The sequence below is a fragment of the Dunckerocampus dactyliophorus genome, chromosome 11 (genome assembly GCF_027744805.1).
Source record: "Dunckerocampus dactyliophorus isolate RoL2022-P2 chromosome 11, RoL_Ddac_1.1, whole genome shotgun sequence".
Taxonomy (NCBI): domain Eukaryota; kingdom Metazoa; phylum Chordata; class Actinopteri; order Syngnathiformes; family Syngnathidae; genus Dunckerocampus; species Dunckerocampus dactyliophorus.
In genome coordinates this window covers 23,534,686-23,551,321 of record NC_072829.1, presented here as the reverse complement: position 1 = coordinate 23,551,321, position 16,636 = coordinate 23,534,686, and the positions used below count along the sequence as shown (strand labels likewise).

The 16,636-nt window shown below is 40.2% G+C and overlaps 1 protein-coding gene and 1 long non-coding RNA gene across 8 annotated transcripts in view; one reads left to right on the top strand and one right to left on the bottom strand.

Moving 5' to 3' along the window:
• gria3b (glutamate receptor, ionotropic, AMPA 3b) overlaps positions 1-16,636 on the top strand; it is a 116,667-nt gene that overhangs the window by 56,890 nt on the left and 43,141 nt on the right. For all 7 annotated transcript variants that reach the window (XR_008572874.1, XR_008572875.1, XM_054791861.1 and 4 more), the window contains exons 4-5: positions 875-1,062; positions 15,939-15,992. Coding sequence is in view for 5 of the 7 variants with exons in the window: in XM_054791861.1 (XP_054647836.1) it covers positions 875-1,062; positions 15,939-15,992 (242 nt within the window). In the remaining 2 variants the exon portion in view is untranslated. The remainder of the gene's footprint in view (positions 1-874; positions 1,063-15,938; positions 15,993-16,636) is intronic.
• The window catches only part of LOC129189787 (uncharacterized), a 60,165-nt gene that overhangs the window by 9,684 nt on the left and 33,845 nt on the right, over positions 1-16,636 (bottom strand). The window lies entirely within an intron of this gene.

Genomic DNA, 16,636 nt, shown 5'->3' with positions numbered 1-16,636 from the left:
ATAGCTCACAGTGAGGGAAAAAATAATGACAAATGTTAACTTTGCCCACTGCTTCCCACAGAGTCAGACCATTTGCTTAATCACATGCAACAATATTAATCATCATTAATAAGCAGTATGCATTTCCTGGCAAAATATGCTGTTGCTACCGTTTTTTCACCATTTTACGTAAGTGTGATGATGGATGGTAAAAAAATAAAAGAAGCCAACTTCATATAGAATTTCATTGTCCATGACTTGATTTTCAATTCATGTTATCATGTTCATTTCACTTTATTGCAGAGTTGAGAAGAGTTGAGGCTTTTTTATTGAAGATTTGACCACAGCATTTCTGAGTAGTCTTAAATTAAAATATTTCGTATAACTTAATCCACTACAGTAGTAGGGCTTTTTTCTCACAATAAGGATCTCTTTTTAATAAATATTTCATTGTCTCACAATGAGCTGGCGCAATCTTCCAAGGAGACACTAACCAGGATGTGTCAACGTTAACATGTCGCTGAGCTAAACGCCATCATTTAATTGATTGCCAGGCGCAATAACATCACCCACTGAGCTTTTAATAATATGGAGATATAATTCCAAATCTTTTCACTTCATTATATTGCCTTTTCAATATGCAAATGTAGATTCACAGACATGCACACACGGCCACACAAAGCTTAGGCTCCATACAATATTCTAGTGGGACTTCTTACTGCTATTTTAGATTGTAATGAGATGCCCTTTGACCTTTGGATCCAAGAAGAAAACCTCTTTAGAATAAATTAGCCGCCACTCGATGCTAGCAAACTCTCACGGTGTGGCAGTCTTTCCTGCATCTGATCAACCGGGTTTCGACAATGTCTTTCTCTCTCTCTCCATTGTTCTTTAGGATTCTCCATACTGCAGGCCATCATGGAGGCAGCGGTGGCCAACAACTGGCAGGTGACCGCTCGTTCTGTGAGCAGCACCACGGATGCGTCAGAGTTCAAGCGCATCATCGAGGAGATGGACAGGAGGCAGGAGAAGCGCTATGTGATTGACTGTGAGGTGGACAGAATCAACACCATATTAGAGCAGGTGAGCTTCCACCACTGTCACCCAAGGCTATATATTACTGAAGCCACGACACCCACACTCTCTAGTCAGCCTTCTGCTCGAGTCACATAATTACCTTGAACATTCAATCACCAAATAGCTGTAGAAATAAAAAGGGATACAATGTCCTCCATAGAGTGAGGAACTAGATTCCTAAAAGGGGGTGGTCCTGACCTTTGTTGAGTTGCGTTTAGCCAGTGTTTGGACCATCTTTGAAGCTAATCCGCAAAGGTTGAATTGGGGCAACTGGATGTTTCACCTTTTGTCCAAAAGGCTTCTTCATTTCTAAAATTTTAGGTCTAGAGTTTCCCTTTTCATGTCCCTGGTGAGTGTGTCCCCTGGGGGTTGTTACAATGGGTTGTTATTGTTTTTATTCTGGCCCGGTGTGGCTGGTGAACGGCCATCCTGCATAACAATAGTTTGTTTGCCTGTCTGGTGGCAAAACAACTAGTTATTGGCCACTCTTCCAGTTGAATGAGACCATCTTTGTGGGAGAAATGCCTGTGAATTCATCCAAGTCATGGCATTTTCAGGGCATTGAATCGATCGCAACTGGACTGTTCAGATTGTGTTAGAGGACGTTTCACTTCTCATCCAAGCAGACTTCAGCAGTTCATGCTGAAAGGCTAGGTAGGACAGCTCTTGTCTTAGGAGACAGACGTTAGGACATTGTTAGAAGCGGACAATGGCTCGTGGAGCAAACCTCTGTTTAGGGAGGGCCTTTCTCGTTTGACATAGATGACTTCTTTCATACCTCTTTCAAACCATCAGTCCTCCCGGTCAGCCTTTGGACATCATTGTCCTGAAAGGAATGTCCCTTATTTTTGAGATGTAAATGATCTGCTGACTCTGGACCGCAAGCGATTTCTGAAGAAATTCTTCTATAGGCGAATCCCAGTGGTCACACCCACCAGGGACATAAACAGGGAAACTCCACACCTAAAATTTTATACCTGAAGAGGCCTTTACGACAAAAGGTGAAATGTCTTCAAAAAACAAGAAGAGTCCAGTTGCCCCAGTTCAACCTGTGTGGATTACCATGACCTGAATGACTAAAGCAATCTCGACACTTGCATGAATTTTGCCTCCGCATTGTCCGTCAATCTCTGTGGTAATGCGTGTCATTTAGATAGTACGCCTGGAAGTAGTAGTACTAGTTTGTGCACTATTCTGTCTGTTCTGTTTAGCCATAAATAACGACGTTGCCACAATTTGTGGCCGAAAACGGTGCGCATCGGCACAAAATGCCACGCTACCGCATGACTGATTTACACCTAAGTCAAGTAGTGTTTACGTCTAGTGTACGACATAGTATGCACAACAAAAGCATTGTTCCCGCATCCATAACTAATCTATGTGGTTTGACAGTAGTTATTGTTTGGCCTGGTTGATATGAGGTTTAGCAACGCAGAGGCCCTTTGTGTCCTAGACAACAGCATTGACGCTGTTGGGAATAACAGCTGTGATGGGGGCCGATCTGGGGGAGCTTTGGTTGGTGGGGTGGGCTGAGGATACTTCTTTTTGAGGACAGGAACCATTTTAATCCCTGATTTCAGCAAGCTTTCAAGATGGTCAGGAAATCTCAAGGGTGATGGTGGAGACAGAAACAGTAGTGAAGCATCTCTGGAGGGTGTAGATGCAGCAGGTGGGTCCCAGGCCCGTGGTGAGGCCTATGGTGAAGGTGAGGGAGGAATTGCTGCGTCTGAAACCTGAGTTCTGGATTCTGGAGGTGGGGCTGTGGTTGCTGTGGCTGAATCCTTTGCTGGGTCCTTGAGTGGGGAGGCAGGAGTTCTTCTCTCGCTCTTCTTCTTGTCTCTCAGTGGCAGCACAGGATCTGGTCCAGGCCTACTGTGATGCCTCAAAGCGTGGAGGTCTCACGCCACCTCTGTTCAGCAAGTCTATTATAAGCGTCTTTACAGAGTCCACTGTTTGGTCTTGGGATAGACACCTGAAAATGGGTGGATGTTGTACTTTAAAAGTAGATGTTTTTTTTCCCCTTTTCCAATGACTATCAATTTTTGTTGTGCAACTTCAATGTTGACAGTGCTCAGTCTATTTTGGAGAGACCACCAAAAAAAAAAAAAAAAAAAAAACGTCACTTGTTCTATGTAGGAAAAAAAAAAAACAACATTTAAAACAAATCAGTTCTCCTTTCTGCTGCAATCTTAGAAAGCAATTAACTAACAAATTAGACTGTGCTTGTTAACATTCAGTAGGATGCTGGTCACTCACAAAAAGCCCGACTTTTCGTTCACACAATAACAATAAGGATTCTGGCCCAACATGATGATTTTCTTCCTATTAAGGATGTATTTGTTTCCATGTCAAGATGTCTTTTCCACCCCACCAACTCGATCATCGTACTGCCTAAATTGTGTTTTCCTGAACGGGGGGAAATAAAGCTTTAATAACCTACAAGAACAGCAGTGTGCCCAATTTGGCCCATTCTTATCAGTGATAACCGCAGCATGAAACTTTTTTTGGGGTGGGGGGGTCTGGGCTAATTGAAATAATCCACCAGCACAGATGAGTCACCGACACTGAAGGGAAGCTGCTGGACTTCTGTCTGCCGCAGCCCCCTATTGAGGCACATAAGCTTACACATTAAAATAGGGACTGACCGTCTGCTGTGTGGGAAATAGCTCCCAACGTGGCACTCACTTGTACCGATGCATACACTTGCTGCTTCTACCGGCTGTTGTAGATTGATCCACTACGACTGTCCTTACTGAAGGACAGCTAAGACAAAGTCACAATGCTGGTCGACTTCCAATTTGATTTAATTTTTAAGGACTTTGTCCCGCAGAGATCAGCTATAATAGAAATCGTCTGTACCAGTCTAAAAGTGGCCATCATTAAACCTTCAACTGTACAGTCAATGCTTTCAGTACATTTTAACATTCTTACCTGGCATACGAGTGTACAAATAACCTCTGGTATATGAATATAAATGTGAATGAGGGGGGCATAATGTAGATGGGTGGTAGATTGTCCTCACGGATCTCGTTTTGAACATTTCATTGTCACACAAGTATAAAAGTTAAAGTCGTAATTAAGCACTACCTTTAATAACAAGTGTCAGTGGTAGCCAATGAATAGGGTTGTAAGTACAGTGGAAACTCGATTAGCGTACGGCCTAATTAGCATATTTTTTGGTTTTACATTGAAAATAGATCCCAAAATGTTGTATTTCCTGGTTAGCATACAGTATATGTTGCACATCTTGTTGTGTTACTAATACACTGCGTGAGTGCAACCGTTTTTGTAATGTATTTTTATCACAAAACCTCCCTGTTAGCAGCCTGTTAGCATGCTCTGAGCTGAAAACCGGAACCAGAAGGCACGGTCTCCCAGCTCTGTCGCTCGTTTATGACATCAACTGCAGTTGACTCTGCAGTTCGTACACCACAAGTCTCTACTTTATTTATCAATCACGGCTGCAAAATAAGCCACAATGGCGCTAAAGAAATCTGTAAGTGCCAATATTTTGATAAAGAAAGTGAGGAAACGCTATTGAAAAGAACACGAAGGTGGCGTTGACCTCTGCTCATCCCTCGCTCAGCCGTCTTTGTCAACAACCAAGTCTTCAGACAAGGTGAAAGTTAAATGTGCATTTATCCCTTTCATTCATCATTTATATGCATTTTGAATTATTTTCTTTTTGAGTGTGCAGAACGTATTAATTGGATTTATAGTAATCCCTCGCCACTTTGAATTCAAGGTTCATGGTTTAACTATATCAAAGTTTTTCAAAAATATATGAATTAAGAAATTATTACTGTTTTGTGGTTGAATACGGCCTATTTTTTGTGAAAAAAAATGTATATTTAAGCAAATTTTTTGTTTCTTTTCCCAAAATTAAGCATTTAAGCATAAAAATGGCTAAATGAACTAAAATACAAATATAAGTCATTCAGAAGACACATTCAAAGACTTTATGATATGCAGTGTCACAAAGTCATTAGGTGTCAGTAAGGTCACGTTGATGAAACAGTAGCCACCCCAGGAAGTACTGTACAGAAACCAGATGTAAAAAAGGAACAACAAGGAACTCTGCGAGTCTATCTAGGGGTGTTTAGAGGGCTCTAATAATGTTCAAAAACATATTTTGAAGGCTGTAAACAGGTTTTCTATGCACTAAGTACAAATATATAAGAATTATACTTTGTGGAAATTCACCTATCACGGTTGGGTCTGGAACCGCGATAAACGAGGGATTACTGTACATTACATAAATAGTTTCGGTTAGAGTACATTTCAGTTTGAGGCAGATCTTATGGAACAGCTTAATGACGCTGACCGAGGTTCCCCTGTTTGTGCAAAGAGGAACCAGGTTATATATGTAACTTAAAATATATATTTACAAAGAATAACGATGCTCAGCTTTTACAGTTCCAGAGAGCTTCATTTTTTTCAAGTTTATTAGCATGGGTAGTAGTACATCATACAAGTGGTACATCTTTTGCATTTTGCCCTTCTCATTGCAAAATATTAAAAGCAACTCTCAGCATGATGCAGTACAATTCCACACCACTACAAAACCACAATAAATCAACATATAGCTACACTAATACCTAATTTTTTATGGTTGTAAAAGAATAATTTTGGATACGCATCATTCGATTGTGCAAGTGTACCCAATGTTGTGGCCGTGGGGTGTGATCCCTCAAATAATTGCTGATTTTGTTGCACCAGTGTACCCAAATAAATGTATACCATTTGGCAGAATACAGAGGGGACATTCTTTTAGATTTCTAACAAGTAAATATTGATATTTGCATGATTACCAGCAATGACAACAATTTTTCCACTGTAGGCACACTAAATGGATGAGCACCCGCATGCTCAGGGCTCAGCAGACAAACTTTTATTAGCTTTATTTATAGCTCGGAATGACATAGCGATACACTGATAGTCATATTTGCATACTGCTGCATCAGGCACAATTTTGTCTTTGAGAACAGCCTCAAAAATAAGTTTTGGGATGCTGAGGAGGACACTAGCGGGGCTATTATCACTTTATTGTGTAACAACCACTCTGTATTTATTACCAGTAGGACTTTTCCATCAATACACCGCACTGCAGATAAATAAATGGCCGTATTTTCCTGAGTCACAACACTTTTCTTTTATTGCACAAATGCTTGAGCATCTGCTGTCTTGCTACTACTGGTCAAAATGCCGATTTTTCAAATTGAATAGGCGTCTTTGTGAGTCGAGTATTGGGCCATATATAAACCCATGACTAATCCGATGCGTCTATGAGACAGCACATACTGTATATAGCCTCGTATCTGCCGTTATGTGCCTTCCTGGCGCACATCCCTCCTGGGATTTCTTTGCTGGAGTTTGCTCAGAGGCAACAGCCTGCTCATCGCTAGTGTAAAGAAACGCAAGCGAGGGAGAGACAAATAAATAAATAAATTAAAATCAAGCGTCTGGGACAGGCCCAGGGCGCACAAGCTGTTCAAAGACTAGAAGGGAACGAGCACACTCTGCCAAAGCTGCATTTTCATACAGAAAGTGAGAAGGTTTTATGGAAAAACAAAAAAAAAAAAGAAGAGAGATGCATCTGGGGATTTGTTCGAACATCCTCCTCGTGCCTGTGGAGGAATGAACTGTGGTCATATTGCTTATTCACATAGACAGGTTGCTGTCCCGTTTTCTACATAGAAAACACAGAGGCAATTCATACAGTCTGAAATATTTAGGGTTTCATTTGAATTGAATTCATAAGAGGGGAAAAGAGAACATGATCTTAGCTGAAACAACACCATGAGAGAGAGAGAGAGAGAAAGTAGAAATATAAATACTCGCCACGTCTCCGAGTTACTACAAAACTACAACTACAAAAGTAAATATAGAGCTATACATACTGTAGGTACAAGTTGATTACTTCGCAAGAGTATACAAAGACATCAGGGCTGTCAAATGATTAAAAACTTTTATCAGATTAATCATGGTTTTAAAATTTATTAATCATGATAAATTAACATTAGTATGTGTATGTCTGAAATATGCCCATTTTTAATGCATTTAATTAACAGAAAGATAAATGACAGGACAGGATTATATACTGTATATTACTGTATGCATTAACAGCTCCAAATGAACTGAATACTGTATGTCAATAAAGCTAAAATATACCACACAAGTCTAAAAATCTATTTGTCTAACGCTAGGCTCTTTAATAGTAGCAAAACATCTGAATTGCACTTAAGAGCAATGAGGGGTTGCGTTCAATGACATCATGTAATTTAAGGTACATTTACTTATTTCCAGTGCAAGCATGCCTCTCTGTTGTGACGGCTGTTAACGTGTCTTTCTCATCTTTGGCAGCCCTAAAAACATACATAACCAATTTCCACACAACTTTGTCGACAGGTGGAACTTGGTCCAAAGAAGTACTGGACTGTAAATATTTTGATGCAGATCCAGATAAAGGTTCTGAATACAGGACATTTTGATGACTATGCCTGTAAGTGTAACTGTAAGTGAAGACATTCAAATAAAGACAAGTCAAGCAAAGACGTTGAGAATAAATATATAACTGCTGGGGTAAAAAGAATCGTACAATTGATGAGTAATTTCTGGATATAGATGAAGTAATATCTTACTGGCGATCAATGAGTGAAACTTACTGCTTAATATTGCTGAATTCAACATGATCTATGTTATTATTGGAGTGTTGTTGTAGTCCATTGTTGACGCCTTCAGCTGCGTCAAGTCTGTGTGTTGTCTCTTTTATTTTCCTCGTCGTCGAGGTGATGTCGTCTGTAATATTTGACCTGACAACAAGTATAGGCTTCCTCTGGTTCTCTGTTTAACTTGATGTAGATTTGGCAGTTGCCGCTCCAAGTGCCTTGAATTTTCTCCACTTTAAGCGCACTTTCTTGGTGAATAAATGCCGGATCTACTTTTCTATTCTGCAGGATCTCTGTGTGAAAGAAGCCAGAGTGTGCAACATGGCATCCCAGAATCAGATAATTAGATTAGATCTGTGATGTTATTTGAATAATAGCAGTTGATAATTTTCCATATAGAATATGGAAAATACAATTATGGGAAAACCTGCAGTTTGTCATTGGAATGGCATATTTCCTATGGGATTCAGTCGTCCCTCGCTACATTGAGGTTCGAACATTGCTCCCTCGCTCTAGTGTGGTATTTCAAACTTTAATTAATGAATGATCATTGTTTCGTGGTTTGCTATGGCCTACTATGACTTCAAAAAGTATTGGAAGACAAGTCGTAGTATAGTATCGTAGCATTCTGGTAGCTAGGTGTCATTAATGTTACATTGCTGAGACATTGCATTACCTTAGCTTGCAGCCATGGATCTTTGCAGTGCGATATCACATAGTGAAAAAAAGTTCTCCTCCCATTCCATGTGGAAGTGTTTTTTGGCTTTTTTCTTTCCTTCTTCCCCACTTTCAAAACTATTGAGTTTCAAAACTTTAAAGTTTAGAATAGATAAATTGGAGGCTAACTTGTTAGCTCGATAGATTGCTGTTGTTAAAGCGGCGCCTGTCTCTTTGTGTCACTTCAGAAAGCCCGTAGCCTGCGCATAAGCGGTGCACGATGTGGTGTAAACAAAGCTAGCAGTATTGTCAGAGTGTACATTTTTGTATGCCATATTTAAGACAATCAATCAAGTGACAAACACCACAGTGAGGATGGATGATAGGCTGATGTCGACCTTTTATTTTTTGATAACGTGCAATCGACCCACATTACGTTAGAGATACTTCAAAAACGAGGAACTTTTTCAATGCTAACGGTGAGTTATTATGTGTTATTATTGTTTATCCTGTCTACTATATTAGGTTATAGAAGTACAAAGGTGACTGTAGGGATGTTGTTTTTTGTCTACAGAGCTCTAATCATGTTAAAAATTGTTTTAGAAGGTCATAAACAGGTTTTCTCTGCTCTATGAAAATATTCATTTATAAACATTGAATCCCACTTAGCGGAAATTCACTTATCACGGTTGTATCCGAAACCAATTAACAGCGATAAATGATAAACTGTCAAGTCAAACAAGGTTGACTGGAGTAGATTGTGTTCGACCTCAGAGGTCCAACTGTGTCTTACTGTATGTGAATGGGGTCATTGTCTCCACTTTGCTACAGTGATCTAGCAGTTTTCCACTTAACAGAGGATGGATTGGGGCTTTAAGAGCTTCAGTCCACTTGTTCAGTATCTCCCCGTGGAAGCACTGTCGATGGAACGCTCTTGAGTTAACAGCCGTTGGCAGTAGTGTGATCTGCTCCTCTGTGCAGAGGACATACAATCCACTCATGATATGACACAATATGATGCCATGATGACATACAATACGTCCCTGATGTGTTGGCCGCGCCCCAACTGCTAAACATGTTCCAAACACCTGATTCATATTCAGCAGAGATATGAGAACAGTCTGAGACTTGATACCTCAGGGCCATGAAAATAATGAGACACCCTCATGTGCATGAGCTCTCAATGTGAGGCTTTTTGAGACTGCAAGGTGTCCTACTTGCTGCTCAGTGGAAACGAGCAGCAACTTTGTTTCGTGCAATAAGCAAAAAGTTGCTCGGCTTCTCAGCTGCCGCAACACTGCGTCCTTGACACGTACATAAATTGTCAGAGTGCTGCAAACCATTCTCAGCTTCTCAAGTCAGGAGGTCACTTTTTCTTTGATGATAACACCTTAATCCAATCTAATTCTATAGATAATAGAAGTGGTGTCTGTTGGGGGACAGAAAACAGACAAGGGCTGTGCCAGGAATTGGAAAGCAGAAGTCATGTTTTTACAAATGAGCAGAAGGACAAATGTTACTGTGCGGCACTCCGCCTGGCAACCTTCATGGCAACAATACTGCATGCTGTGATCTGCACTAGCCGTGCACTACTATACAGCCGTCCCTCACTCAGTGACGGTTCGAACATCGCTCCCTCACGCAAGTGATGGCCTATTATTAGTCCAAAATATACATTCAAGCAAATGTTACGTGTTCTTGGCCTAAATTAATCATTTTCAAGCATGAAAATATTCAAAAGGAACTAAAAGGTTTAAGGCAATACAAGACGTTTATGAGCTGTAGTCCACACAGGCCACTAGGTGTCGCTAGTAACACGCACCAGACTTGATCACCAACAACAAGCTTTTATTATTTTATAATTATATAAAATATATCTCACAACATGCACAATAATCATCATCATCATAATAACACGAGCTACAGTTGTGGTCGTACTCCAGCTAAAACTGAACTGAATGCTCGATGTCACTTGCTGTCCACACGTCTTAATTTGTCTTTATTTGTCGTTATGTCTTAAATGGCTTATTTTCTCTGATTACATCTCATATATTGGGTAATATGAGTGTAAAGGTGACTATAGGGGTGTTATTTCATGTTTAGAGTGCTCTAATAATGGTAAAAATCACATTTTCAAAGTCATAAACAGCTTTTATATGATATACTATAAAGCTATAAAAATATTCTCTTGATCAATACTGAATCATACTTCGTGGAAATTTACTTCTTGATAGATGTGCCCTGTGATTGGCTGGCGACCAGTCCAGGGGGTACCCCGCTTCTTGCCCAAAGTTAGCTGGGATAGGCTGCAGCATATCCACGCGACCCTAATGAGGATAAGCTGCATATAAAATGGATCTATGGAAAACCTTCACAGAGTCAAGCCACGAAATTCGAAGCATGAAATGGCGAGAAATTACTCTATAGTAGAGGTGCCACGAGACACTTAGTTCACGAGATGACTCGATGCACGAGATTTGGGCTACGAGATGAGACGAGATTTTAACATTGCTTTTAAGAATAATACAATGAAAAAATATACATGACAATATATTGCACTCTACTAATTTAATTTCTACTACGTTTCACTCTTCTGCACTCCTGTGTGTATGCAAGAGGCCCCGCCTCCACCCAACAAGACAATGAGACTGGATGACAAAAGGACTCACTCCATTCATGCCATTGTTCTATGGAACAAACGTGCCAAGGTGCTGAAACCAATACACAGAGTGAACTCTCTTCCTGCCTGTTTGGAGGCGAGAGACAAACAGACACGTACGCACATGGAAATATATTGAGGCTGGCAAAATTATCCAGTTCATCTTCATTTATCGTGTGATTATTTATTATCGTCCCAGGCCTTAGTGCCCACAAGACATTTTTTTTTCTGAATGAGAAATCTTGACATTTATTTGTTCAGTCTCTTCTTTTAAACCACTATTGGTAACATCTGCTAGCCGGTGGTGGTGTTGTCACATTTTTTTTAGTCGAATAATGCGTAATTTGGAGCCGAAGAGGGACAGCAACTTTAATGCATTCCGAACAAAAGAAATATTGAAAAGCAATTATGGCTGAGCTCATGATGAAGGTTTACAAATTAGTGCTGAAGGAAGACAGAAAGCAATCACCCTTTTTAATTGATGAATCATGTTTCATCATTTCACAGATAATTGTTTGAGCATGTGATGATTCTCATGTATCATTATATCACCGCAACTGTAACTACCGATGGGGCTGTACAATTGTTGTGTATTATCTTCTAATAAAGTAAATGTTCAGAGTCATGGATATATAATTAGGATTAAGATATACATTACTATTGCATACCTCATGGATGTTTCGATAACTCACTGGCTCAGAGAATTGTGTGATGTTTACAAACGGTGTAGAAGCCATGATTACCAGTACTTCTTCTTCAGTTACAGAGCAGCCTTCAGCGGGAAGGTCAAAGCTGGGGGAGAAAGTGAAGCTGTAGTTCTACATTTAGGACTCCCTGTCTGGCTGGCAGGCTGCACAAGAGTGAAGTCAAGGTCGTCATAGTTGTTGTCTGTCCTCATCAGGCTTTAAGAAAAACTCCAGGCTCTAAAACAAGAGGCTCCTCTTGTGCGCCGTTACAGGCGGATCGATTTTCAAGATGTTATGAAAAAGAGGAATTCTATTATAGAGAGAGCGGATGAACTAAACACTTTTTCTTCTCTCTTGTGTCACTGGGAAAGGAGTAATTGGTTAGCGGGCTTGTGTTCGTATTTGTGTGAGATTAAAAGCAACAGGAATCAATTCAGAGAGAATGGTGATACAATGAACTGGATTTAAATGAGCTTTTGGAAAAAATGCTAACTTTAAGGCAAATAGGAGCAAAATTGCATTTGGTTTGCTAAAGAGGAGACGGCAATTGGATGTACCCGTTTTGAAGGTGTTTTTTTTCTTTGTGATAATGATAGGAAGTCAATGCTTAAATGAACACACATAGAAGATAATCAATTTCTCATTGACTCCATTAACAGATAGTTGTCGTTCCCTGCGGTGTCTGAGGGTTTTTACAGATAAGGCAGTCAGTAGTGTCTTTCATTAAAGGAGATGACAGGATGCACACCATGCCAAGGTTGTCACGTGCCACCAATGCCAGCCTGACGGAAAGTTGCAGGCAGAGGGTAAAGGCTGGGCTTTTCTCTGGCTGTCCAGCTCCAGGGCAGGTGTGATGAGGCTTCCGGCCAAAAGTCAAGGTTAGCACACAGCGAAGGTCGAGAAAATGCAGGATAACAGCGTAAAGAAGTGAACGTTTGCAGTGAAAGGGGGTTTGCGTCACTGTCAAAGAGCCATTAGATGCACACTGATGGAATCTGATAGCCACTTCTGTATGACATCCTGCGGCACTCAGTTTGCAGTTGTTGCAGAACACTGAACCTTCTTAATGGCTTGACAGTGAACAATGTGCTCCCCGGTGCACTGCGAAAACCAAACATAAAGTTCTGGGTGGACAGGTTTTTAGAGGGAAACCTTTAGAGGTTTGTTAAGTTTATGAGGGCACTCATTTAAAGCGGGGACAACTTTAAAATTGGCCACCGGTACAATCAAATGCAGCATAGCTAAGGGAAAATACTGTAAATGCTTTAGTAGATAAGGGTTGTTAGGATAGTGTCATGGTGCAATTGATTAATTGATGATCTGATAAAACCAATACGACACAAAAAGGCATTCAGACCTCCACCAAGTTTGAACTGGATTTGTTCATGGGAGAGTCCATATTTCTATTTGTTTGGTAGTTTGCGGGCTACATCCAGGTTCACAGAGAGTAACATGAGACATTAGGAATAAACAGATGGGATGTTTGCATTCTGGGGAAAGCAGAACCAACTAATAAAATACAGTGGAACACCGGTTAGCGTGTTTTTTGGTTAATATAAAAAATTTACACCACAATTGCGCCTCGGTTTGCATTCATCCTCCGGGTAGCATATAAAATGGCATGTTTCTTGTTGTGTTATTAATACACTGCGTGCGTCCATTTGTATTCTTCAAGGAAAACGGCACTTTTTGACCACACATCTTACTTTTTCTGTGCGGTTCCAAAGAGAGAAAAACAGCTAGCATGAGGCAGCTAACAAAACATGCTGCATAAACATGTCGGATACATTTTAAAAAGTAGTGTATTCCAAGTAATAGCATAGCTCATAAAATAAAGAATATATGACATCAGAGGTATTTATTCATATATAAAAAAAAAACTGCATATCATTTAGACAAGGTCTCAGTAATTTAGTTATTATCCAGTGTTCCTGTTAAGAATACACATTACCTCAAATGACTGACGTATCAAAGAATCAATATTTTGATTTTAGAGCCTAAAGATCTGGTATTGGAGGTATCAATATTTCCGTATCGATCCGCACATCACTGCTACCAAGAGGCAACGAAAGCGAATGCAGTTGCTGCATCGGCTGTCAGTTTGAATTGAATTTACCAACTCAACATGGGAGCATAAGTCTTGTGCTGAAAGATACAGCCATCCCATCAGTCAGTGTCCCAGAGACAGCGGACATTGTAAGTGACTGCTTCATGATCACTTATCACTGTCGGATCTGGAACCAATTAACCACAATAAATGAGGGATTACTGTACACTAAAAACACAAAACCAATTTCCACCAAAACTGGGTAGTGAACCAGAAAGCATACAGAATACACTCAGTTGTTTTTTGTTAAATCTTGTTCAACTCATCCTGCGCTCCACTAACATTCTAGTTATATGTGGTCATTAAAGTATTGCTAAGACAACAAATCTAATGATGGGCTAAGACTGTTGCACAGTACAGTGGAACTTCGGATAGCATACGTCCTGGTTAGCGTACAGTGTGGCGCGCGTCTTGTTGTATTATTAATACATTGCTCGAGTCCAGCTGTGTTCGTAACGTGTTTTTGTCACAAAACGTCCGTGTTAGCAGCTTGTTAGTATGGAAACCGGAACCGGAAGTCATGTCCCCCAGCTCCGTCGCTCGTCTATGACATCATCCGTGGTTGAGTTCTTTGCTAACTAACACAGTTACGCCACAGGTCTCCGCTTTTTGTATTGATCATGGCTACAAACTAACCCACAATGGAGCCAAAGAAAGTTGCAAGTGCCAGCATCTGATAAAGAAGATGAGAAACACTATTGAATTCAAGAAATAAGTCATGGCAAAACACAAAGGTGGTGTCCGTGTGGGTCTTGCTGCCTCATAGTTGTCTTTGTCAACAACAAGTCTTCAATCAATGTGAAAGTGATGCTAAAATATTAATTTATCCCTTTCGTTCATCATTTATATACATTTTTAATTGTTTTCTGCATGTAAAACTACAATTGTGAAACTATTTAAAAAACAGTGTTTTGCATTAACATTTTTAGGAACGGATTAATTGGATTTGCAATAACCTTCTGCAAATGCTTGATGACGCTAACCAAGGTTCCGCTGTACTGTACAAGTTAATTAATAAGTCAAGGAGAAGGAAAGGTCAAGACCCCTTAAAATCTTAATTCTGCTTTCAATATTATGGGGACCGTTACCACAAGAACACTTTTCCAGTTCCCGAGTGCACAGGGAAAGGTCCATAAAGGCCTGCTTGGATGTGTTTGGTGTGGAAGAATTTGAGAGCCCGGACCTCAAGTCCATCAAACACCTTTGGGATCAACTAGAAGAGAGCTTGTAAGCCAGAAGGCTCTCTCTCAGGTCCGACAGTAACTTTGATCTCATAAACGGACAAAACATTGGTAGAAAGTCTTCCCGCATAGCAAAATGCAACTTTGTGTTATTATTTTCAGTTTCTGTATGTGTAACACAGTAAGCTATTTGTTTCTACTGTTGTACTGTTAAAGACAAAGACAGAAAAAGCAAACTCGCTTATTTTGCTGTAAACTTGTGTTGCTGTGTTTGCGGACTAAAACAGACATACGGTAGCTGTCATGTTTCCACCAGTCATGCACAGTAAATTGTATGTTCCAGAATTAGAGCTCACATAAGACCATACTTTGCCCAGCATGTTATGCAAATAGTGTCAGGGCCACATGAAGTTTCACTGTTGGACTGATCAACAAAACAATCAACTGTAGGAGGAAAATGTAGGATAAAAGCAGCATGATTGGGAGCATGGTGATGGAAGGGCTTAGAACAGCACTTACTATTTTCAGACAGGCTGCGTGGGTTGAAACGCGCTTTTATGCTGCAAAGGTGTGATATTTTCAAAGCAGAGCGACATCCACGGTACATTTCACTGTCTCACTGTAAATTGCTTTAAAAATGTCATTTTTTCCTCCCCTTTTATTTCTCCTTTCTGTCCGACAGTGACTCCAGCACAATGACATCAAAGTGAGCCGAACATTCGAGGATGTTTTGCATGATTCTCTTTCGTTATCAGAACCACCTCAATTAATACTTCCTGCTACTTCTGTTTTGTTCTTCCGCGGGCAGCATTCAACTTGAGTGGCATATTGTGCACCGGATGCTACTTAATTTACATATATTTGTGTCGCTGCTTATATTAAGCTTTATGGATGGCTGACTGTACTGATGTTTTTTCCCCATAGGTGGTGGCCCTGGGGAAGAACAGTCGTGGCTACCACTACATTCTGTCTAACCTTGTAAGTAGTAATTGAGACGCTCCAGGAGATAGAACCATGATCCACACAAAACTAATTAGACTTTTACATTAAGAGGGCAGACGCTTGGTTTGCAGTGGCGTATCAATAGCAGTCTGACCGTAAGACAACTTTGTGCAAGTCCTCATAAATGTGAATGTGCAATAGAAATAAAAGCCCTGTAGGCTATAGAAACTACCAGTAAACACTGTCAATTGCCTGTGGAGGACAGCCATTTGCCTGCAGCCCACTAACTCAGGGAAAAGAACATGCTTGAATGAAACCCATCATTTTGACTATGAAACAGTACATTGATGTTATGGCCACAGGACGACAAATCAGATTTGAAGAAGGTTTCTTGAGCTGCATTAGAAGCAAATTAAGCAAAGAAATTCAATTAAAAATATTCAACATCTGACAAATTCCATTAACTTAAGTGTTTATTGGAAGGTTGTTTATCTGACTTTAGGTTGCACCACAAACTTTAAAGAGAAACATTTGCTTCAGTGTAATAGCAAACACATGTTGCTTTCACTCAGCCTGCAGCATGCGGTTCTTAATAAAATGCACATTGCTTACTGCCAAAATACAGCTAATATTTTTGTAGTGTTTCGCCTCAGGCCTTATTAAAAAACCTCAAAGAAATG